This window comes from Falco rusticolus, chromosome 1 (assembly GCF_015220075.1).
Source record: "Falco rusticolus isolate bFalRus1 chromosome 1, bFalRus1.pri, whole genome shotgun sequence".
NCBI lineage: Eukaryota > Metazoa > Chordata > Aves > Falconiformes > Falconidae > Falco > Falco rusticolus.
Genome location: NC_051187.1, coordinates 36,912,251 through 36,933,695, shown reverse-complemented (window position 1 = coordinate 36,933,695; position 21,445 = coordinate 36,912,251). Strand labels below are relative to the sequence as shown.

The following is a 21,445-nucleotide window of genomic DNA, read 5'->3' as shown; positions in this document are numbered from 1 at the left end:
GAGAAATGTATTTTTGTCAGCAGCAGGTATTTTTGGGGCATACTTAAGTTCTGAATGAGAGAGATGAGAGGCTTTATAACTGCAGACAAGCAAAGACAGAAGTAACTTGAATGATTTCAGGAGGCAGAATTCTACTGTGTTTTATGTATGCTGGTGGGTTCTGACTTAGTTTGAAATATACTTGATAGACTTATTCTTTTCCCTTCAGAGTCTAAGCTGAGTGGTTTCTGGCAGCTGATTCTGGATGAGAAAAAACAAATTTTTACATCTGAGAAGTTCTTGCAGTCTGCATCAGAGGAAGGTAAATTGTCAGTTACTGTGTATCCGGTTGCAGTTTAACTCTGTTACGTAGTACTTACAAGAGCTAATGATGCTGTTCGCCCTGTTCTATAATCCTTGGTGGATCCAGTTTCAAATGAAAGTGAACAGCGTACTCTTTCAGAAGTATGTCTAGACTAATTGTAGTCTAAGCTTGAACAATGTATTAATTTATTTCTTAATGAACCTGAGTCATCAAACATTTATAATTCCAAATTTGTAGTCTGTTAAAGCCTTTCCAATACAAAATGCATCTCTGTAGTGTCCCAGTTTTTAAGTAAATAGTTGAAGCCAATCTGAGAGACACAGAGAAGCCTAAAATTACAAGTAAGATGGCAAAAAGTAAAATAAGGGTGAAGAAAAAACAGGTAGTTGAAAATATTAAGTATGTGGTGGAAGAGTAATAACAGATAGGAAATCAATTGGCTTATAAACTAGTGTCTCTATGCTCTGTTTTGTTCTCTTGTGTTTAAAGATTAATTGGAAAAAAATTATGGAATGTGTCCAACAGAAAACATTACTGATTGCATTGTAAATGGAAAGTTTTGAAAATGAGTTTGTGATTCCTTTCTCTGAAATGAATTCATTTATCTTTTGTACAAAGCTTTGAAGAGGTGAAGTTTTCTAAATGGGAAATAACATCGTTTCTCCTTTGCTTCCTGCAATCCTTGTTTCCTGAAGGCAATGTGTGTATCCATTCATTTTCCTTCCCAAGTCTGCAAATACTCTGAAACAGCGTGATTTGGAAAATTTTATATTGCTCCCTTAGGATGTTAGATCCAAAAAAGTAATGCTAAGAGTAAATATTGTTGTGATTTGTTATTGGTGGTTATTTAAGCAAAAACATGTAGCTGAAATGCTTAACAGCCCCAAACCATCTGATGCCTTGAATTTTGGAAGTCCTCTGTACCTGTACTTAATACGGGTTGTAACCCACCCCGTCTTTCAGGAGCTTTCTGCTCCTGCTTTGATGCTGTGATTGAACATTGATATACAAACCAAAGAGCCTAGTGACAGTTAAAGCACAGAAGATGGTGTAAGATAAAATACCAAAACTACTATTCAAATGATATTATGCACTTAAGTATGAATTCAGTAGACGTTTTATCGTCGCTGAAAATGTTTCAGCAGGGCTCAGGAATTACTGGCATTGATGCAGCGAGCACGGTGTTTATCATTCTGTTTGCTCTGTTGACTTAAACAAAAATAGGTCACACATCGTGGTCAGGAAAATTCTGCTGGGATTCAGCTAACAACGTTTTTATGAAACCATGGCTCTGTTTCCAGCCTTGGCAGATTTGAGTTGGATTTGTCTCCAGCTTCACTGAGAAGATTATGTAGAGGCTCAGTTTGGCTAGCTATTTTAACATGCTTTGCTTGCTGTTTGTTTGTTTTCAGGTAAAAAAATGTGTTTCTTTATGAAGTCTCATGCTATTTTAAATATTTGTCTTTTCCCACAGCGATGTGTACAGTACTGCAACTGACAGAGCGCCTTCTCTTGGATCATGTGCAACGGCTGCCTGAAAGTAAAGTTCAGTACGTAGCGTGCACTTGCTGCCACCGATCTGTGTCTGACCCCTGCGTGTTAATGCGGGCAGTAGAGAGGGTGGGCTTCGGACTTTGTAAAAAATGTTGAACTCTTTGTGTTTTTGTGTCCACTTGGTTTGCAGAGCTGCCTCCCTTGCTAAACCCGTTGTATTTCTCTCTTTTCAGGCAGTATCACCGTGCCCTTGTTGCAGTACTGCTGAGTCGGACCTGGCATGTTCGAAGACAGGCCCATCAAACAGTGAGGAAGCTCTTGGCCTCTCTGGGAGGGTACAAACTGGCCTATGGGCTCTTGGAGGAGCTGAAAGTGGTTCTCAGTTCTCATAAGGTGAGTAGTCAAGAAGAATAGTCTCTGCTTAGGCAGTTGCTTGTATGCTGCCAGTCACCTCCCTACCCAAGGTTTGCTCTTGGGATTGACATAGTGTGAGATGAAGATGATTCAGTTCCAGATGATTTCCTAGAATGTCACTTGTCACTAGATGACTGCATATTACTGTATCAGCATCTGTGGTGTGCTTAGTCTTCCCTACATACACAGAAGACACGTTCTTCAAAATTACGTAGGGAGGAAGCTGCAGTTTTCCATGTCCTTCTCTTATTTTAATCCAAATTTTATCTGCTGGAAGACCAAGCGCTTCGTTCCTTTCTCGCTATCCTAGTTCTTTGGCCCTGGGTTATAGCTCAGGCTGCCTATTTAAAACAAATGTAATATAAATACTTTAGTAGAAACTACTATAAAAATTAAAAATAAAATAAAAAAAGGAAATGAGTGCTATATTATTGGGCATGCTGCTAAGCCAGCACCATGTCAAGTTGTATAATTGATTAAGTTGCATTAATTAGGTACCAAGGCTGGGACTTTGTAAATAGTCTTCCCGTGTCAAAGATACAGCCTGAGTAAAGTCTTTTTGAGAAGTTACTGGGTAAAATTAGACTGCAGAAGTTGTGCATACTGTTCCCAGCCAGCTGGTTCAACCTTTTCCAAAGTCTTTGCCAAAAATGGTCGGTTTAAGTTTTATTTTACCCTGGCTTGCCAAATCTAGTGCAGTCCTCCATTCTTAACATTTCTGTCACTGTCATCGCTGCTTTGGTTCCACTGTTGTCCTGTATCCCTCCCTTCCTTTTTGTGGTACTGACAGAGGGAGCTGATGGTTGGTATTCAGTATGTTACTGTGAGGACGTGCGCTCAGGGCTCAGGAAAGCTTGGTATTATGTGTTAATGCCAAGTTGTCTACTCAGGTTCTGCCTCATGAGGTCCTGGTGATGGAGTCGGGAGAGCTGTCAGAGCTAGGAAGGTCCTATATTCCTCCCCGTGTCCTTCATGAGGCACTCTGTGTCATCTCGAGTGTGGCAGGGCTCGATGTGGATTCCTTTGAGCCAGAAAAGCTGGCGCTGGAGATGCTGCTGGTGAGCCATCATCCATCTGTAGGTGAGTGATGGGGTAAGACCACTGTCAGGGCCAGTGTAAGGGGTTTTTACCTTACCTTTTGTTTCATTGTATTAGCAGTCTGCTTGATATCTGTTATGCTCATCTCTTCTTGCTAGTGGCTGTGCAGCCGGGTCTTTGGCCAGCCCTCCTCATTAAGATGAAGATAGATCCCAAGGACTTCGTTACCAAACACCTGCATGACATACTACCCAGGATCACTGCCTACACTCTGGAGAACCAGGTGATAAACCTCTGCTTTCCTTGTGTTAGTTTTGGGAGGTACTTTGGAAGAGGAGAGTTTTCTGGAGGAGTTAAGTATTAACTGGTCTATAAGGAAGGAGATTTGTCTAAAAGATGGGGAAAAGGCAGGTTCAAAGACTATGTCTCTGGTGAAAAGGAGCTGGGATTTAATGGGGAAAGCATGTGTACCAGCAACTGAGTAGAATTTCAGGTAAAATTCAAGTACCCACTCAACAAGGAATTAGGAATTGGAACATAATGTGGGCTGTCTCAACAGAGCATACTTTTTTGAGACAGTTTCAAGGAATGCTGATAACAATATTTTCCTTTGTTTTCTTGGTAGTCATCTATGAATGCAGTGGGATCTCTCTCTCTGCTTTCACCTGGTAGAGTGCTCCCACAGCTCATCAGCACTATCTCAGCATCAATGGAGAACCCAGCTCTGTGCCAGGTTACTCGAGAGGAATTTGCTATCATGAAGACTCCAGAGGGAGAACTGTATGACAAGTCTATAATACAGAGGTAAGACTATAGTTTCTTTTTGCTGTGCACCTGGGGATTGATGGCTGCTGGCACCTAGCCGGTTGGCAAGTGGGTTTGTCAGATGCTCTTTCTGGACAGGAGTTCCCGGATTTGTGTGCCTGGATCTTAGTCCAGAGCAGTGCTGATTCTTTTCTCTACTTTTCCTTCTCAGTGCTCAACAGGATAGTATGAAAAAGGCTAACATGAAGAGGGAGAACAAAGCTTATTCTTTCAAGGAACAAATCATTGAGCTGGAGCTGAAGGAGGTGAGTTGATGGCACAGGAAAGCCAGGCTGGTCAGAACCTTCACTACATGAACCTTTGCATGGCTTCTGTTGGGAAAGATTCTCTGAACTTCTTTGAATACCTGATTGTTGTCTTTTCTTGTATCTGTATGCATCAGTTTTTCTCTGTATTTGTATCAATTTATGTGGTGGTCTACTTGTTTCAGAGTGTGCTTACTTGTTTGTAATACCCGATTTTTCCCTTCATTTCATGTTCAATGTATGTTGTGTAACTTTTTTGGTCAGGGTTGTTAAATAGGTGCTTCCATCTTGTTGACAGCCAGCAGTTCTGTTGAGTCTGGCCAGAGCAGTGGGTGTAGGTGCGGGGAAGAATTTGGTGAAAGGAAGGGAATGTACCAGGTTGACTGGAGAAGTCTTTTATTGGAGGTTGACTTTTGTTTGCTCTAGGGAGGATGACATGCCCATCCACTGTAGAAAGAGCTGGACAGTTCTTTTTGATGATGTCAAATAGTTTGTGACAGATTGAAATGTGGGAGAAACTGATGTCATTCTGCTAATGGGACGCTAAAGTGTCAATCTGCTGATTCCCACTCTGTGTCTTCACTTAAGAGTGATATACTTGGAAGAATATTTTGATGCTGTTTTAAAAGTGAAGTGCAAAAAACGCCAATGTGTCCAACTTTCCTATCTGGTGGAGGGGATGGTGTTAATGGCTCCCAGTTATTAATGTCTATGGTGCTCTACTGCAGGAAATAAAGAAGAAGAAAGGAATAAAGGATGAGGTGCAGCTGACTAGTAAGCAGAAGGAGCTGATGCATGCACAGCTGGAAAGGGAGTCTCAGATAAGAAAACGGCTGAAGGAGGTAAGCCTCGATGGTCCTTTTTGCCAGCTCCGCAGCTACCATGACCCAAGTCATTTTGATGTAAGGAAAATGGAGTAGCATAGAGAATGTTTGACAAAACCCGATTTCCTTGTTTCATTAGAAATCAGATTTAACAGCTTGATTTTTTCCCTATGGAAGATCTTATGATAACCTTTTAAATTGTTTCTCTTACAGCTTGATAATGAGCTGGAAACAGCTCTAGGACTCCTGGATGCTGTTATAAAGAGAAAGCCTCCTGGTCTAACTCAGTACATCCCTGGTCTTGTTGGTTCCTTCTTGCCACTTTTTCGATCACCTTTGGCTGCTCCAAGGGTTAAGAAACCTTTTCTTTCCTTAGCTTCCTGTGTCATGCCTGCCCGACTGAAAACCTTAGGTTAGTATTTGCAGTTGCTGTTTAAGGGCAGGGTGTATTTTATGGCACAAAAGTGAAAATTCATGCTCCTTACAAGCTGTGGATCATGACCATGTACCACAGACAGCCAAGCAGAAAAACCACCCTGGAACAGTGCTTAGGGTGATGACTGATGTCCCTGAGATCCTGCTGCTGGATAGCACTGGGTCCAAAGACTAGGACTTATCTAGCCATCGTGACCATGTCTCAGTAGCAGTTGGTCGCAATCGGACTGTCTCCCCTGTGCGGTTTGGAGTGTAACTCACAGGTGTAACTGTTGTGAAGCTGTCCCCTGTAAGCCTTCGGGCTGTGCTTCCTTCTCTGTGCAGCCTGGGCTGTTGTACAGAGCTTTGTTGTAATTCTTGGGGCTCTGCTCCTGGGGACTTTTCTCTCGAGAAATCTTTGGGTTTAGTCTTCTCACAGATTCTTTATTCTTTCATACCAGGTACTTTAGTGAGCCATGTGACCTTGCGCCTGATGAAACCAGAATGTGAATTAGATGAATCCTGGTGTCAAGAAGAGCTGCCTACTGCGCTGAACAGAGTTGTTGGCTTGCTGCATGCCCATACCATTCCTAGCCGAACAGGCAAGGGAGAGCCAGGTAAGAAGTGGTGTAGATGCCTCTGACACCTTCTCCCCCACCAATATGTCTGCGAGCTGTGTTAGTTCTGATGGTTTGTATAATGTTTTATAGGTGAGACTTAACTTTTTTTAAAAAATCAGATAAGTTTTCATAGATATGAAAAACTTAAAGGTTTTTTTTTTGTGGTAGTAGTAGAAATGATGTTACAAGTATAGTAAACATAGAAACGAAATAACAGTATTTTTTTCTTAGAATAGTTCATACAGAAATAATAGTAGTGAAATTAAGGCTCATCTTTGCCAAGGACAGTTCCTACCTTTCAACACCACTTAGCATAAGTGGAAAGACAAAATAATTGCTTGTTATCTGTGATCTCAGCAGCGAAGTACCTGTGGCCCCTGCTTGTTTGCTATGTTGTTGCTGCAGTTCATGAATATTTTATTCTGGCGTGGTTGTAAAAGAAGCAGTTCTTTCCCACTCTAACATAAAGGCAAGCACCAATATTTCAATATTTTTACAGTGCAAGAATATGATCTGCATTAAAATGAAACTTGTTTTCTTGATTTTTTTTTTCTTTTTTTTTTTTTCTCCCCACCAGCTTAGTTTTAATCTAGATCACTAGAATCTGCTTCATGCTGGAGTGCACAAGTACTTGTGCCATTACAGAAGAGGGAGGGTAGGTGTGCTTCCTTAGGGGCAGGGATGGCTTAGGCTGTCTTAAAGCATCTGGTGTACTGTAGTGATAGACGTGGTTCATCCAGGCTTTGGATAGTTCCTCCAGCTCAATCAAAAGCTCCTGTGGTAGATGATGGTTTATAATTTTTAAAGGGAAACGTAGGATTCCGTTTGGTCCCTTACCCCAGTTCAGTTTTCCTTTTAGCTGTTCTGTTGCCAGTCAGAGCTGCAGTTGTGTGGTTATGGCACATGTAATCTTCACAGCTGAATAGCAGCAATTGACTGTGGTAAGCACCACTTCAGTGCTGAACATCTCAGTGATAATTCAGAGTCTCCACTATACAATTAATTTCCATAGTAAGTGCAAGTTCAGTAACATTTAAATCCATTTTCAGGCTTATTTCCAGAAAGTAGTAGAAGTATTGTCAAGATTTCCTGCAGTGCTTAATGAAATTAATATCTGATTATTTTTTTTCATTTATGCAAGAGAAAGGAAGTCGGTTCCATAGCACTTTGTCAGACAAGTCATGTTATATAATCAAATTATTTTTCCTCATTTTCAAAGTTCTTTGGAGTCTTGCAATATTACTAGCAGAGGTTAGTTTAGGTTTCTCAGCTTACCATGAAACCTAAGACAGACCGTACCTTTTTATAATATGAATGATAAATTTTATCATTCATTGCTGAAATGTCAAGATACACTTTATAATCCTTTTTTGCGCTGGTCAGTACCAGCTCCTGTGTTAATAGGACATTTATCTTTTCAGATAAAGCTTTATTCCTCCTGCTGCATATAGAGGGATGGTTGTTTAAGCCTAAAAATATCTGGTCAATAACTGCAAAAAAAAAAAAAAAAAGCATAAAAGCAGACAGACACTGAGCAGAGAAAAATCCCCATCAGAAATGGAGGGGGGGTTCCCTAAGATATTCATGTTAGTTAGGAGCTCACAGTGTGTTTGTTATTTAATATTTCTCCCTTGAACTACTTTTGCAGTATCTATGCCCTACATAAGCTGACTAATACTGCAGTATTGTATCTGCAGTGCTCTTAATCTGCATCTTAGAAATTTAAAATCTGGCGTTCTCTGACAGCATAGAGAGGATATAGAAAGCAAACATTTCCCTTAGACATCTAATAACGTTAATTTTAACTGGACTAACTGTGAGGAGCATTTGTTATGTCCCATAGTCAAGCCCCTGTGAGAAGGAAGAAGCAAAATCTTTAACAAAGGGAATCCAAAAGCTTTATAATTTTTTAAGAGGAGAGGGGAGTTGAGAATTGCACCGGTATTAGAGGAACCTCATTCTCAAGAATCCAGTGGGAAACTGGAGTGACAGGTTAGCTAGGTTGGTAGGAAGTGTTCAAAGGGAATGTAGCTAGTGAACAGGTCCCTGTTTTGGGACAAACGAACTTTAGAAGTGCATTAGTTAAATTATCAGATTCCTGTGTGGATTCCTCCTGCTCAGAAGTAAAATTGATTGTAATGGTTTTTTTGTCATTTGTTTGTTTGGGTTTTTTAGTTTAGTGCATTTTAATTCTCAGGGTGTACACACAAACTAAATGCACTTTACATAATAGCTTTTATTTCAGATTTGGTTGTGATGAATTTGATTTTGTGTTCCATCCCCGCTGCCCACAGATATTTCCAGGATAGACAAAACCTCAGTTTTGCCTGCTTCTCTACTTTAATCCATTGAACTGTTTCAATTTCATTTATGGTGTGTATTTTTGCATTGTCAAATCATTGGAAGTAATTTGGAATTCTAATGTGGCTTTAATTAAAGCCAGCTCATTGGTGTAGCAAGCAACAACATTCGGTAGAATCACAGAATCATTTAGGTTGGAAAAGACTCTTTAAGATCATCAAGTTCAACCACTGACCTAACACTGAAATGCCAGATGTCACTGTTGGAACCATGCTGTTGCCGCTGTTGAGTTGCCAAGTGGCAGAGGCTAACAGGGGGCTGGCTGCGTGCACTGCTTCAAACAGGCTAAGCTTGGTCTGTGTGGGTTAAGTCCGGGCGCACATGAAACAGTGTCCTTTAGCCAGGGTGTTTCTAGGGGCATAGAAATACTTACAGTCACTTAGCATGTTTGGGCATAAGGCTGAAGCTGGCCACATCCATCGTGAGCTGCCAAGGTGTGCGTTTTATACCAGTCAATATTATAAAACAAAGATGTGAGAGGATCAGCTATGCTTATGGGACTGTTTTTCCTTTTGGCAGGTGCTGCTCCGTTATCAGCTCCAGCATTTTCCTTAGTCTTTCCTCTCCTAAAGACGGTTATGACTGAGACACCCCATGACAGTGAAGACAAGGAGGAGTTCCTGGTCAAGATTCTGCAGATCCTTACGGTCCATGCTCAGCTGAGATCATCGGCAAATGGCCAGGCTTTGCTGGTGGATGAGGTAAGTGAGAACTGTGAGGATCAGATGACCTCCTTCAACAGTTGTTTGGATGAAGCATGGGATAAAACAGCTAATGTGTGAAGTGGACAAAGCAGATTAATTCTTCGAGTTAGGTTTACCAATGTAAGATTGTTTCCATCACAGGCTTTGGATACCTGTCCAGCCCTAGATTTTGATGGTGTTTTTTATAAAGAGTGTCATACAGTGGCAAGGTACTTTGGAGTCACAAGACATAAAGCTTTTTCTCCTCCCTCTGCCTCCCCTGCCCCTGCTCCAACCTTTCAGAACGGCCCAGAGTTGCTGCCCCGGAGGGACATGCTAGTTCTGCTAAGCCGGGTGATAGGAACAGGTTCTCCACGGTTACAGGTGAGTCCTCAGCTTCATAACCACAGCCAGGATTCTGCCGAAGTTTCATCAGCATCTACATGAAGGAAATACACCCACTTGGTTTAAGTCTCTGAGGCTGGTGGTTGATACGTTACCTATTTTCTCCTGTGTTTATGGTATTCCTGGAATAAAATGTCTGCGCCTTTTTCTCCTGTGGGTTTCATTACGCCAAATGTTCTTCCCTCTTCCACGGGTGATATTTTATTCCTTCTCTAAGGCCTTGCTCTGTCAAAGAAGTTTAGTAGTTGCTCCTCTGAGTGTTTGTTCTAAGGGATGAGATGGCAGAAAGGTCAATAATCATAACAGAAAGGCAAACAGACTGAATTTGTCTGTCCTTGTTTTTGTCATTGTTCTTAGAGAACTTCTTCTCTTGTAATAGCACTTAACCCCCACCCTGCACGTGCTTTGTCAGAAGTAGAGGCGGAATCTCTTAATACTTCCTCATGGCATTTTAGGTTTTGGCTTCCAATGCCCTGACGGCCCTGTGCACGAGCAGCAGTGGGGAGGACGGCTGTGCCTATGCAGAACAGGAGGAGATCGATGTGTTACTTCAGGCCCTGCAATCTCCATGCATGAATGTTCGAGATGCAGCTCTCAGGGTAGGTGGGAGTCATTCAGGGTCACACTGAATTGCTTAATTTTTTAGGAGGTGAATCTTCTGTCATACTGATGAAGAGAGGCTTCAGCTGTGATGCTGGCCTTTGGGCAGTGTGTCTGCAGGAGGCGGCAGTAGCTACTGAACAATAATGCTCTAAGTAACACTTTGTGCTGCATTTATCTTGCAAAAAGGAGTACTCGGGGTCTATCCACACCTTTGTTTTGTTAAAGCAGGTGTAGTTACGACATCTTGACATCTCCTGTTTACAGTTGTATAGAGCTTAGTCTTAAGGAGAGAAGTTGTCAAAAAATCCTATGTTTGTATGGAACCCATTGTTTTTGGAAAGCTTCTCACTTAGTCCCTTCTGAGAATATGAAAAGGGAAAAAAAAAAGAAGGTTGCTTGGTTTCCTTTGCCATGAAATAGATCTCAGGTTAGGTCACTGAGCTGGCTTCTCTGTACTTGGAGGCAGAAAAGACTGTAGTCACCAGAGTACAACCTAGTTGCCTCTCTGCACCTGGTCTGTGGAGCCCTGCTCTGGAGTTTCACCATCTCACCTGTTAGCACCAGCAAGTCCTTCATCAGCACAAGCAGTGTGCTGCACAAGCAAATGTGCATTTTGACACTTCCAACCACCAAGAGCTTGACTTGGCAAAAGTTTTAAGCATTTTAAAGCATCTGTTTCTAAAATCAGGTCCTTATACTGATTCTTCTGTAAACTAATTCAGGGACTGATGGAGCTACAAATGGTTCTACCAACACCGGACAGTGATGAAAAGAATGGACTGAATCTGTTGCGTCGCCTTTGGGTAGTAAAGTTTGATGTTGAAGATGAGATTCAGAAGTTGGCAGAGAGGTAAGAGTTCCTCCTGGCTGACGGGACTGTGCGGGGACCTCTCTTGTGCTCTCCTCATGGAGCTCCTCTGGCAGGGGCTTTGCCTCCCTGATATTGACATGTAGCAGTGGCTTCTCTTGCTGAAGGGTGACCCGTCACCTCTTTGTGTGCGCTGCAGGTTGTGGGAGTCCATGGGTCTGGAGCTGCTGCCTGACCTCTGTTCTCTGCTGATCAAAGATGTCATCTACCATGAAGAGGCAGTGCGACAAGCAGGTGCTGAAGCTCTTTCCAGAGCTGTAGCTCAGTATCGAAACCAAGCAGCAGAGGTCATGAATAAACTTACAGAGATTTACCAGGAGAAGCTCTATGTAAGTACTCTTGTCCTAAGGGGTAGACATGCATAAGCTTGTGCTTTATTTTATATTTTCTATAAATCGCTTTTCCTTTTGTCATGTGTGCATGAAGCCTACTGTTGCTGTGTTTGAGCTTATCCCAGGCTTTAATGTCTTGAGCCTCAAGTTACGAGCCAGTAATGGCATTGTACAGGTGGAAGGTATGCCTTGGGTGATACAGGAAGACCGTGGCAGAGCAGGGTCAGTTTAAGTCTTTCTGGGCCTAAGCTAGCTCTCTGCTGGTTTTTTTTTACCATGCTGTTCTGCTAGTGGCATCATACCTCTCTGCAGTATTGTAAAATGGCATTGCAGGATCGGCTGACAGTATTCTCTGTTTGCATGTCCTTGGAAAAGGCATTCTGATTAAATTCTTTCTCCTTCCAGAGGCCACCTCCAGTTTTGGATGCTTTGGGACGAGTGATATCTGAATCACCACCTGACCAGTGGGAAGCAAGGTACAGTCATCTTCAGACTGATCTCACCACATCCTATGCATCCAAATGAGATGATGTAGATTTTTTATTTAGAAGATCAGGCAGCGGAGAAATAAGGAAATATTAAAGAAACTACATATATGCAATTGTGTTGACTTGCTGGTTTCATGTGTCTTTCTGATAGAGAATATTTATGCCCCTCAGGCAGGCTGGGCAGGCCAAACTGGAATGCTTTTGAGTTCCATCAAAATATTGGATGCTGCCTTCTCTATGTCCTGATAAGAGCAGAGTCCTTCCCTCTCAGACGGTCTGATTTTTGTCCTATCTTACTGCATTCCCACCTCTGTATGGGCAGTTGATTGTTTCAAGAGTGGCAGGGCAAGCCTTAATGAACTGGACGAATTCCAGTTTGGCTAATTACTTTTTGTCTACTTCTATGCCCTATCAGGTTTAATTGGAGATAATCTTGTTAGCTACCTGTCTTAAGCTAATCTGTTCTTTAGTGTTGATGCACCTTGTAAAGCTGCTGTATGTCAGCAGTAAATGAAGTGATCCTGATGTCTGTCTGTATTGGCCCGCGGATCAGTAATGCTTAATCAGGATGAAAGTCATTATATGGCTGGAGGATTGTTGTCCTTTTGGGAACCTGCAGCATGGGGTTATGTAATGAAATGCAAATAGGCTGGACACTCTGAGGCGCTTTGATTTCATAATGGTTCTCTCTCTCAGTTTTTGTAATTGTACTTCTGATTGCAAACGTGATTGTGACCTCAGGCAAATTCTGACAAGTGACAGTAAGCTGACAAGCTCACCATCTTTACAGGTGTGGCATAGCTCTGGCCCTCAACAAGCTCTCACAGCATCTGGACAGCTCTCAGGTGAAGCCCCTCTTCCAGTTTTTTGTACCGGATGCTCTGAATGATCGCAGTCCTGAAGTCAGGAAGTGCATGTTAGATGCGGCTCTTTCGACGCTCAACACTCATGGCAAAGTAAGTCTGAACATTGCTCTCTCTAGCAGTGGAAAAAGATGGAATGAAAACGTAGTTACTGTGTTGGAGCATAGTTGGGGCGCTTTTAAATTTTTTTTTTTATGTCTTCAAGGTTGCTGTTACTTTTAACACCTGAAAACTTTCATGTAGTTGAAATTTTTGTGTGTTTGGAGTTGTTCTGTTAGTGACTAGTGTTGAAAAAGTGTAATTCTTCCCTGTCATTGCTATGGAAAAGAAATAGCCCTGAATCAACTGGAGTAATAAAGTGAAATCAGACCAGAGATCTTTTAATCCCAGGAAGGCCTCATGTAAAACAAAACATGAAAGCTTGCTGATGGTTGGCTTAATTAAACTGAAATCAACTGAAGCCGTTCATCCTTCTTCTCACTGCTAGTCCTTCTCCAGAAGTGTTAGATGGGAGAGGTGTACAGGGTGTAAATTGCTCAGCTTCTGATTTCCTCACATGTGCCAGTCACCTCTTCTGGACAGCCCTCTGCATTCCTGTAAAGCCCCAGACAATTGGAGTGTTTTCATATTATTCATTCTTCTGTTTCTTAGAAAACTAGTGTGAAGTTTGTTTTGTGTTTCTGTTCTCCCTTTGCAAGTGGAGCAAGCAGAGGAGCAGGCACTGATGGTTAGGGTAGCAGTCTTGCCTAGCAGCTTACATTGCTTCTGGCAGGACATCATGCTGGCACATCTGGGGGATCAAGTATTTAAGAGCTAACTTCTGTCAAGCAGGAAATATTTGTTGCCTGTCAGGATGGCACAAGGTTTTATGTGACGTGACACATGAACTGTAAATATGGTGTGATTGTTCAGTTTGTTGGCTCAGAGAAGAACAAACAAGTCCACTGAGCATAGCAGATCTCATTCTGAGTGGACTCTAGTGGCAGGTTCTGTGGTTTTGTTTTTCAGGACAATGTTAACTCTCTCTTGCCAGTGTTTGAAGAATTCCTGAAAAATGCTCCTAATGATGCCAGTTATGATGCTGTCAGGCAAAGCGTGGTCATTCTGATGGGTTCACTGGCAAAACATCTGGACAAGAGTGACCCTAAAGTGAAACCAATTGTTGGCAAACTGATAGCAGCCTTGTCCACTCCATCTCAGCAGGTAGGTGCCTTCCTGGAGGAGTCCTCGGGTTCCATGCAGAGGCAGGTTAACAATATGGTACTTTTCGGGATGTCAGAGATGGAAAAATGGCTCTGGTGACAGAAGGCTGACATTGTGGGGGGAAGTTATGTTGGTGATGTTGGTGATGAAAATTTCATGATCTCATAGCTGGTGGGTTGTTTTACACAGGTTCAAGAGTCAGTGGCAAGTTGTTTACCACCTCTGGTGCCTGCAATTAAGGAGGATGCAGGTGGAATGATACAGAAGCTAATGCAGCTGCTTTTAGAGTCTGATAAATACGCTGAGCGCAAAGGTGCAGCTTATGGGCTGGCAGGCCTGGTGAAAGGCCTTGGCATCCTGTCTCTCAAGCAGCAGGAGATGATGACCACACTGACTGATGCTATCCAGGACAAGAAGAACTTCCGTCGGCGTGAGGGTAAGGGACAAAAGCTTTGCCCTCCAAATACTTAGTATTTCTCTTGTACCTACTACCATTACGGTCGGATCAAATGATACCTGAACCCCCTGTGCTTGGTTTATCTAGATTTATTTTACTAAAGTTTGCAGAGAAAGAAATGGGAAGTGTCTGTCATGAGGCCTTTGATTGTGTATAGCGTCCTAAAACTGCTCTGTTTGCATTGTGGTGGAAGAAGGGTTTCTGGTCCTGGACAATATGGGTGCACTCATCCCTCCTGTTTTCAGAGGCAGGTGTTGCTAGGGGTTGCTCCACTCCAGCTGGCCCGGAGGGGCCCTCACAGCCTGCTTGTCCCTTTTGTTGCTGAATGTTTCCTGTCCGTATTTCTGCTTACCTAAGCCAGGCCTCGGGGGACTGCTACGTGTTTTTAATGCTACCGGGCTGCTTGCCCTTTCTGAGACCAGAAACCCCTACAACAGCACTAGCCATTAGTGCAAGAAGGCAAGAGAATTTCAGCTGTGAGATTTGCGTGCTTTTGGAGAAATTCGTAGTTATATCTTCTTTTTCCATCCCATTTAAATACAGTTGTATTTTCCTCTGACTGTCCTTTCTGTTTTTTTTTAGGGGCTCTGTTTGCCTTTGAGATGCTCTGCAGCATGCTTGGAAAGCTCTTTGAACCTTATGTGGTTCATGTGCTACCTCACTTGCTGCTTTGTTTTGGAGACGGGAACCAGTATGTGCGAGAGGTAAGGTGCCTTACATTTCTGAGAACATAGAGTGTTAAGAGAAAACCAGAATAAAATGGATATGAATACTGTTTGTAACCAAGCAAACTGAGCAGGTGACCTATCCCTTGAGATACCGCTACTAACAACTGATCTTAATAGCTGACAGCATCTTACTTCATTGGCCATTAATTGGGAGCTACTTGGCTAACCACATTGTTGTACTTAGCCACTATTTTACGTGAAGGCTTTGTTCCCACTGGGTCTCTGAGGAAAGAAAAAACACACCTTGTGGCACAGCTTGTAAATGTTCTCTTCTCCTTGGAGGCTGCAGATGACTGTGCCAAAGCCGTGATGAGCAACTTGAGTACTCATGGAGTGAAGCTGGTTTTGCCATCACTTCTTGCAGCACTAGAAGAGGAATCTTGGAGAACTAAAGCTGGTATGGACCAATATCTGACTGACGTGACTGAGAGTAACCCACAGTCCCCTTTGCTGTCATTCCCCTTTATTCCTTCATCCCTACAGATGGCCGTGATAGTTTATTGTCTCATAAGGGACTGTGAAACTTAGAGCTTGTGAGATACCAATGAATTCCCTGACAGATTTGAGCAGGTTTTTTTTCCCCCCAGAAGATTCAAGGGACACTTTTTACCCCCTATCTCTCTAGGACTCCAGAAGCTGGAGTTTTCCTCCCCTGCTTCTTTTCTGTGGTACAAACAAAACAAAAAAGAGTTTTTGATGTCTTTAAGTGGCATAATGCATTTCATCCATTCTGTGTGTTCTCTGACTGGTAGATTTGAGTTTGAGGTAAATGTGATCATATTCTCATATCTCTTCTTAATACCGTGTATTGTTTTGTGCTGCTTTTTTTTCCTCTTTTTGTGTACTTCATGCACAGGATCAGTGGAACTGCTGGGGGCTATGGCATACTGTGCTCCCAAACAGCTCTCTTCCTGCTTACCCAATATTGTGCCAAAACTTACTGAAGTGCTCACAGATTCTCATGTGAAGGTGCAAAATGCAGGTCAGCAAGCTCTCAGGCAGATTGGGTCTGTCATCAGGAATCCAGAGATCCTGGGTAAGAACTTTCTGCATCTCTAATGTCCTGACACGACCGTGGTTCATACTAGCAAGGTTTATATTCGCAACATTTACATTGTTTGCATTCACCGCAATGCAAACTTCTATAGGAAATGAAACTACTCCTAGAAAAGTATTAACATGGGAGCTTAGCAGCAGCTGTCTGCTTCAAGGCTTTTTGAATGCTCCTGTGCATTTTGTAAGCTAATGTTAATAGGGTTTCCTGTGTTGCCTATGCTCCTCGTTGTTTAGAAGGATTTAAAACATCCTGTGAAAGAACACCAGCTCACCCTGACTGTGGTTTTGTTTTATGTGCAACTACAGTCTTTTCTCTCCTTTTTTAAAACGTTCAGCAATCGCTCCAGTTCTGTTGGATGCTCTCACGGACCCCTCCAGGAAGACCCAGAAGTGTCTGCAGACTCTACTGGATACCAAGTTTGTCCATTTCATTGATGCCCCATCCTTAGCACTGATCATGCCAATTGTCCAGAGAGCTTTTCAAGATCGTTCCACAGACACCAGGAAGATGGCTGCCCAGATCATTGGGAACATGTACTCCCTGACTGATCAGAAGGTATGGTGATATAAGCGCTCTCTAACCATATGCTGTATTTACTGTGTAGTAGATAACACAGCAAACACTAGGGAGAATTTATTTGGTTTGGGGATTTTGCTGTTAACGTAGACAATATTAGAATCTGTGCAGCTTTAATTAAATGTATGTAAATGAACAGATAATGGCTATAAAGACAGTGACAATTCTCAAGTGCTTAAGACTGTCGGCTCTGTACTTTGGTCATCTAGTTATTACCAGATTGATCCCTGCAAAAAGGTCTTGTAATTTTTACCATATAAGAAATGCCTTGGCAAACAAACAAGCAAAACCCAGTACCAGTGAAACATGGATCAGCTGCTTAGAAATGGATCCAGGGTTTGTTTGAAAAGTATTTCTAGAACCTCGCTGTGGGCTAGAGATCTATGTTTAATTTTTGTGCCTTTAAACCTTGTGTAAATGTTGAGTGTGTTGGATTTTCCTTAGATACAAAGTGTTGGGCTGTCGGTGAGCATCAAAAAGGTTTTGAGTGATCTGCACAGAACTAGTGTTGTTTCTTGGACTTGCAGGACAATCCAGCGTGCTTATTTGCGGCTTTGTGAAAGCAACGGATCGAAGTCTCAGGATGTTAAGGATGATTGTTACTAATAAGGGGCTGAATGCCCTTTACGTGAAGGTGACATACGTTTCTTTCTCGTTTTGAATCTAGTTCTTACTCTTCGGGCTCTCTGTTTCAGGATCTGGCTCCTTACCTACCCAGTGTGACTCCTGGACTGAAGGCGTCTCTGCTGGATCCTGTACCTGAAGTAAGTCTTCTGTACAAATACAGTTTGTCTTTCAGTGCATTAGGTTGGACTTCGTCCTGATCTTCTGTACATATGTAATCAGACACATCTGTCTTAATAATTTTGACTGGATATTTTGCAAATCTCTGTTTTTCCTGTCCTTGAGGTGCGTACAGTGTCTGCAAAGGCGTTGGGAGCCATGGTGAAGGGTATGGGAGAATCGTGCTTTGAGGATTTGTTGCCATGGCTGATGGAGACCCTGACATATGAGCAGAGCTCAGTGGATCGATCTGGTGCTGCTCAAGGTGGGAACAGCTGTGTCTGAACACTGAGCTTAGACTTTCTCTGGTTAAATCTGTTAAATCAGATCAGCTGCTTGTTGCTTGTGTATATCATCTCTGTTCCCTGCCTTTTTGTGCCCAGGTCTGGCTGAAGTTATGGCTGGGCTCGGGGTAGAAAAGCTGGAGAAACTTATGCCAGAGATTGTAGCTACTGCCAGTAAAGTGGATATTGCTCCACATGTACGAGATGGTTATATCATGATGTTCAACTACCTGCCAATTACCTTTGGAGACAAATTCACTCCCTATGTTGGTCCCATCATTCCTTGTATCCTTAAGGTATGTAGCAGAGGCCTGAAGAGTTTTATTTATTAGAGGATAAAAAGAAGCCTGCAGAGTATTTTAAGCATCATTTCTAGTAATTGTGGGGTATGCAGAGACTTGTCCAGCATGGCTGGACTATTAAAAAAGATATTTAAAAAATGATAAATTATTTTTTCCTCCAAGTTATTTGCTTGCTGTCTTGTTTTGTAGTCACTAGTAATTTCTTGAAATCAGCTTTGTGCATTCACAGCTCTGTAGTTCATTTACTTCTCATGGCTGAGAGAGGAAACATTGTTTTGTTTTCCTGCTGTTGGTTTTGTATCTTGTGCTGAAAAACTCCAGCTTTCACAGACACTTTTCTGTGTCTCTTTTTAAGGCACTGGCAGACGAGAATGAGTTTGTGCGGGATACTGCCCTGCGTGCTGGCCAGAGAATCATAAGTATGTATGCAGAGACTGCCATTGCACTGCTGCTGCCACAGCTGGAGGATGGCCTGTTTGATGACTTGTGGAGGATAAGGTAAGGGATAACCATCTTATCTGCAGGCATTTCTCTTCCATGGCTGAAAAACTGGTGTGATTCAGACTCTGTGTTGCTCCTCAGGGAAATGCAGAGACCTCCTGGGTAGCAAAAGCAAGCATCTCTTTGCTTGTGGATTAAAATATGATGCTTTATGGCACTGAGTCTGCAAAGCCCTGCCAGCTCTGGATCAGGTTTCCTGGTACCTGCAGAGCATTCCTGCTAGATTATTAATTCTGGTATTGAATCTGAAACACACTTCAAGGCAGTTGATATGGCAATATTTAGCCCTCATATATTCTTTTGATTTTTCAAAATGCTGAGTCAGTTGTTCTCCTCCTGTGTATGGAAATGTGCAGTGGAGCGCTCACAGCTAATAGTAATTGCTCAGAGATTAGCCGTACTAAAAGTCTTGTGTCAGCTGAGTGCAGATGAGTGCACTTATCCCAGGTGAGTATCTTTTGGGTTGAGACAGATGCTGGCAACACCATGTTCCCTTTTAGACTCCAGGCTATTCCCTGATTAATTGCTTTGATACGGGAATTCTCTTAGCCCCTTCCAGTTTGGAATTCATTCCTTCCCTTTCTCTTTGGCATGCTTCTCAGCCATGTAGGCAGGCTGAGCCTTAGATATCAGCCCATGCAGCGTTTCGGTGCTGACCTAACTCTTTGCCTTGCATTTTGCTCGTGTCTGTATTTGACATATTGTCATATTTGGTCAGGTATTGCCTGAATACCCTGCTCGTAACACTTAACTTGCTCCTGTTGCCAGGTTTAGCTCAGTTCAGCTCCTTGGAGATCTTCTCTTCCATATCTCAGGAGTCACTGGAAAAATGACCACAGAAACTGCCTCAGAGGATGACAACTTCGGAACAGCCCAGTCAAACAAGGTAAAGCTGTTTTTGTCTGTTGTGCCTTTTTTTTTATTTTATTTTTTAATTTTAAATCGGCATGGAAGGCCTGCTGGAAAGACATGTTGAATGATCATGTATTTTATTCTTTTTTTTAAGTTTCAGCAGTGGATAATACAATTTCGTGATACTTCTTTTCAGGCTATTATTAATGCTCTTGGTGTGGAGAGGAGGAACAGGGTGCTGGCTGGGCTGTACATGGGCCGCTCTGACACCCAGCTGGTAGTGCGTCAAGCCTCCTTACACGTCTGGAAGATTGTAGTTTCAAACACTCCTCGCACACTGCGTGAAATTTTGCCAACCCTCTTTGGGCTTCTGCTGAAATTCTTGGCCAGTACTTGTGCAGATAAGCGAACGGTGAGAAACTGAGTAATGCCTTCCTGTTACTGCAGCTGATCATATAAACTATTTGAAATTGAGTAATGCCTTCGTGTTACTGCAGCTGACCGTATAAACTTAATTCCTGAAGAACACAGGATAATTTTTTTCTGTGAACCACTGTCATTAATTTAACTGTTCTGAGTATGTCTGAGTGCTCTCTTGGCTGAATGCAGCTGTGGTGACAGTAAAACTGTTTTTCTATGTTTATTTATAATCACAGTGTTTCCATTCCTACTACTTTGTCTATACTGTGTACAGTAGTTTATGGTCAAAAATGAACATTTGCTCACTGTTCATCTTCCTAAGTTTTATAAAACAGGGAAATAGTTAATTAATACACTTTTGGGGACAGGTTGCAGCACGGACATTAGGAGACCTTGTCCGAAAGTTAGGAGAGAAGATCCTTCCTGAAATCATCCCTATTCTAGAAGATGGACTGAAGTCAGACAAGAGTGATGAGAGGCAAGGAGTCTGCATTGGGCTGAGTGAGATAATGAAATCTACCAGCAGGGATGCGGTAAGTTATGTGGAAGGTGAAATCTCCAGTTTCCTAGAAATTTATGTTATGATACAGGTATTGCAGATGAGACAGAACAATACAGCTTAGTGCTGGACTTGTTCTATGGACTGAATTCAGTCTCCTAACTAACCTGAGTTGCTGTTCAGGCAAATATACGCATTTGTATCTGTCGATAAATGTAAAACATGGCACAGTTCTGACTGCTATGAGATACAATAATAGAAATCATCCACTAGGTAGCCTTAGAGCACTGCAACTGTTTGTGTTGATTAATCCTGTTTTTCTTCCAGTATATTTCAAGTGAACTCTAATTCAGTTTCATCTGTGCAAATTCTGTATTCTTAGCTACTTTACTGAGATGCATGTGTCTGTTGTGCTTTAGACATTCTGTAATTTTATCTCTGCATATTTAGGTACTCCTTTTCTCAGAGTCTCTAGTTCCTACGGTGAGAAAAGCACTGTGTGACCCTCTAGAAGAAGTCAGAGAGGCTGCAGCTAAAACATTTGAACAGTTGCACTCCACAATTGGACATCAAGCTCTTGAAGACATCCTGCCATTTTTGCTGAAGCAGCTGGTAAGCATTGCTCAACAATTAGTCAACAATTGATTAATCAAGTTGTAGGACAGGTTTTGAATAATTAGCTTAAAGGAGGAGGACAGTTGTAGTGGCGGGCCTTCCAGTGAATGGCAGCTCTGTTTTGTCTCCTCCATGGAGTTATCCTAGCCATTGGTAGGGAAGGTCTTGTGGCTAAAACATCGGCCTAAGAAAAATGCTACATCTGGCTGTGCCGCCGTCACCAGCTGAAGTTGCTTGGCCACCCATGTAAAACAATATAGGATCAAACAAGACGAGGCTTCGAAGTTTTAGCCCCTTTAGTAATATATGTTCTGATGCAACAGAAGAGCTTGGTTTGGGTTTTTGCTATATAGTATGAGAGCATTTTTGGATAGAAGGACTTTTGTG

The 21,445-nt window shown here is 42.3% G+C and overlaps 1 protein-coding gene across 3 annotated transcripts in view; it reads left to right on the top strand.

The window, feature by feature from the left end:
• Nucleotides 1–21,445, top strand: part of GCN1 (GCN1 activator of EIF2AK4) — a 43,457-nt gene that overhangs the window by 11,626 nt on the left and 10,386 nt on the right. For all 3 annotated transcript variants that reach the window (XM_037400789.1, XM_037400709.1, XM_037400625.1), the window contains 31 exons: nucleotides 209–301; nucleotides 1,779–1,854; nucleotides 2,032–2,191; nucleotides 3,103–3,292; nucleotides 3,409–3,533; nucleotides 3,876–4,054; nucleotides 4,227–4,320; nucleotides 5,049–5,162; nucleotides 5,358–5,556; nucleotides 6,020–6,175; nucleotides 9,059–9,240; nucleotides 9,526–9,606; nucleotides 10,083–10,226; nucleotides 10,953–11,080; nucleotides 11,238–11,427; nucleotides 11,836–11,906; nucleotides 12,709–12,874; nucleotides 13,790–13,984; nucleotides 14,174–14,420; nucleotides 15,024–15,145; nucleotides 15,452–15,566; nucleotides 16,026–16,205; nucleotides 16,561–16,781; nucleotides 17,498–17,566; nucleotides 17,712–17,850; nucleotides 17,969–18,165; nucleotides 18,527–18,669; nucleotides 19,441–19,558; nucleotides 19,721–19,936; nucleotides 20,313–20,477; nucleotides 20,894–21,055. In XM_037400789.1, coding sequence (XP_037256686.1) covers nucleotides 209–301; nucleotides 1,779–1,854; nucleotides 2,032–2,191; nucleotides 3,103–3,292; nucleotides 3,409–3,533; nucleotides 3,876–4,054; nucleotides 4,227–4,320; nucleotides 5,049–5,162; nucleotides 5,358–5,556; nucleotides 6,020–6,175; nucleotides 9,059–9,240; nucleotides 9,526–9,606; nucleotides 10,083–10,226; nucleotides 10,953–11,080; nucleotides 11,238–11,427; nucleotides 11,836–11,906; nucleotides 12,709–12,874; nucleotides 13,790–13,984; nucleotides 14,174–14,420; nucleotides 15,024–15,145; nucleotides 15,452–15,566; nucleotides 16,026–16,205; nucleotides 16,561–16,781; nucleotides 17,498–17,566; nucleotides 17,712–17,850; nucleotides 17,969–18,165; nucleotides 18,527–18,669; nucleotides 19,441–19,558; nucleotides 19,721–19,936; nucleotides 20,313–20,477; nucleotides 20,894–21,055 — 4,637 coding nt within the window. The remainder of the gene's footprint in view (nucleotides 1–208; nucleotides 302–1,778; nucleotides 1,855–2,031; nucleotides 2,192–3,102; nucleotides 3,293–3,408; nucleotides 3,534–3,875; nucleotides 4,055–4,226; nucleotides 4,321–5,048; nucleotides 5,163–5,357; nucleotides 5,557–6,019; nucleotides 6,176–9,058; nucleotides 9,241–9,525; nucleotides 9,607–10,082; nucleotides 10,227–10,952; nucleotides 11,081–11,237; nucleotides 11,428–11,835; nucleotides 11,907–12,708; nucleotides 12,875–13,789; nucleotides 13,985–14,173; nucleotides 14,421–15,023; nucleotides 15,146–15,451; nucleotides 15,567–16,025; nucleotides 16,206–16,560; nucleotides 16,782–17,497; nucleotides 17,567–17,711; nucleotides 17,851–17,968; nucleotides 18,166–18,526; nucleotides 18,670–19,440; nucleotides 19,559–19,720; nucleotides 19,937–20,312; nucleotides 20,478–20,893; nucleotides 21,056–21,445) is intronic.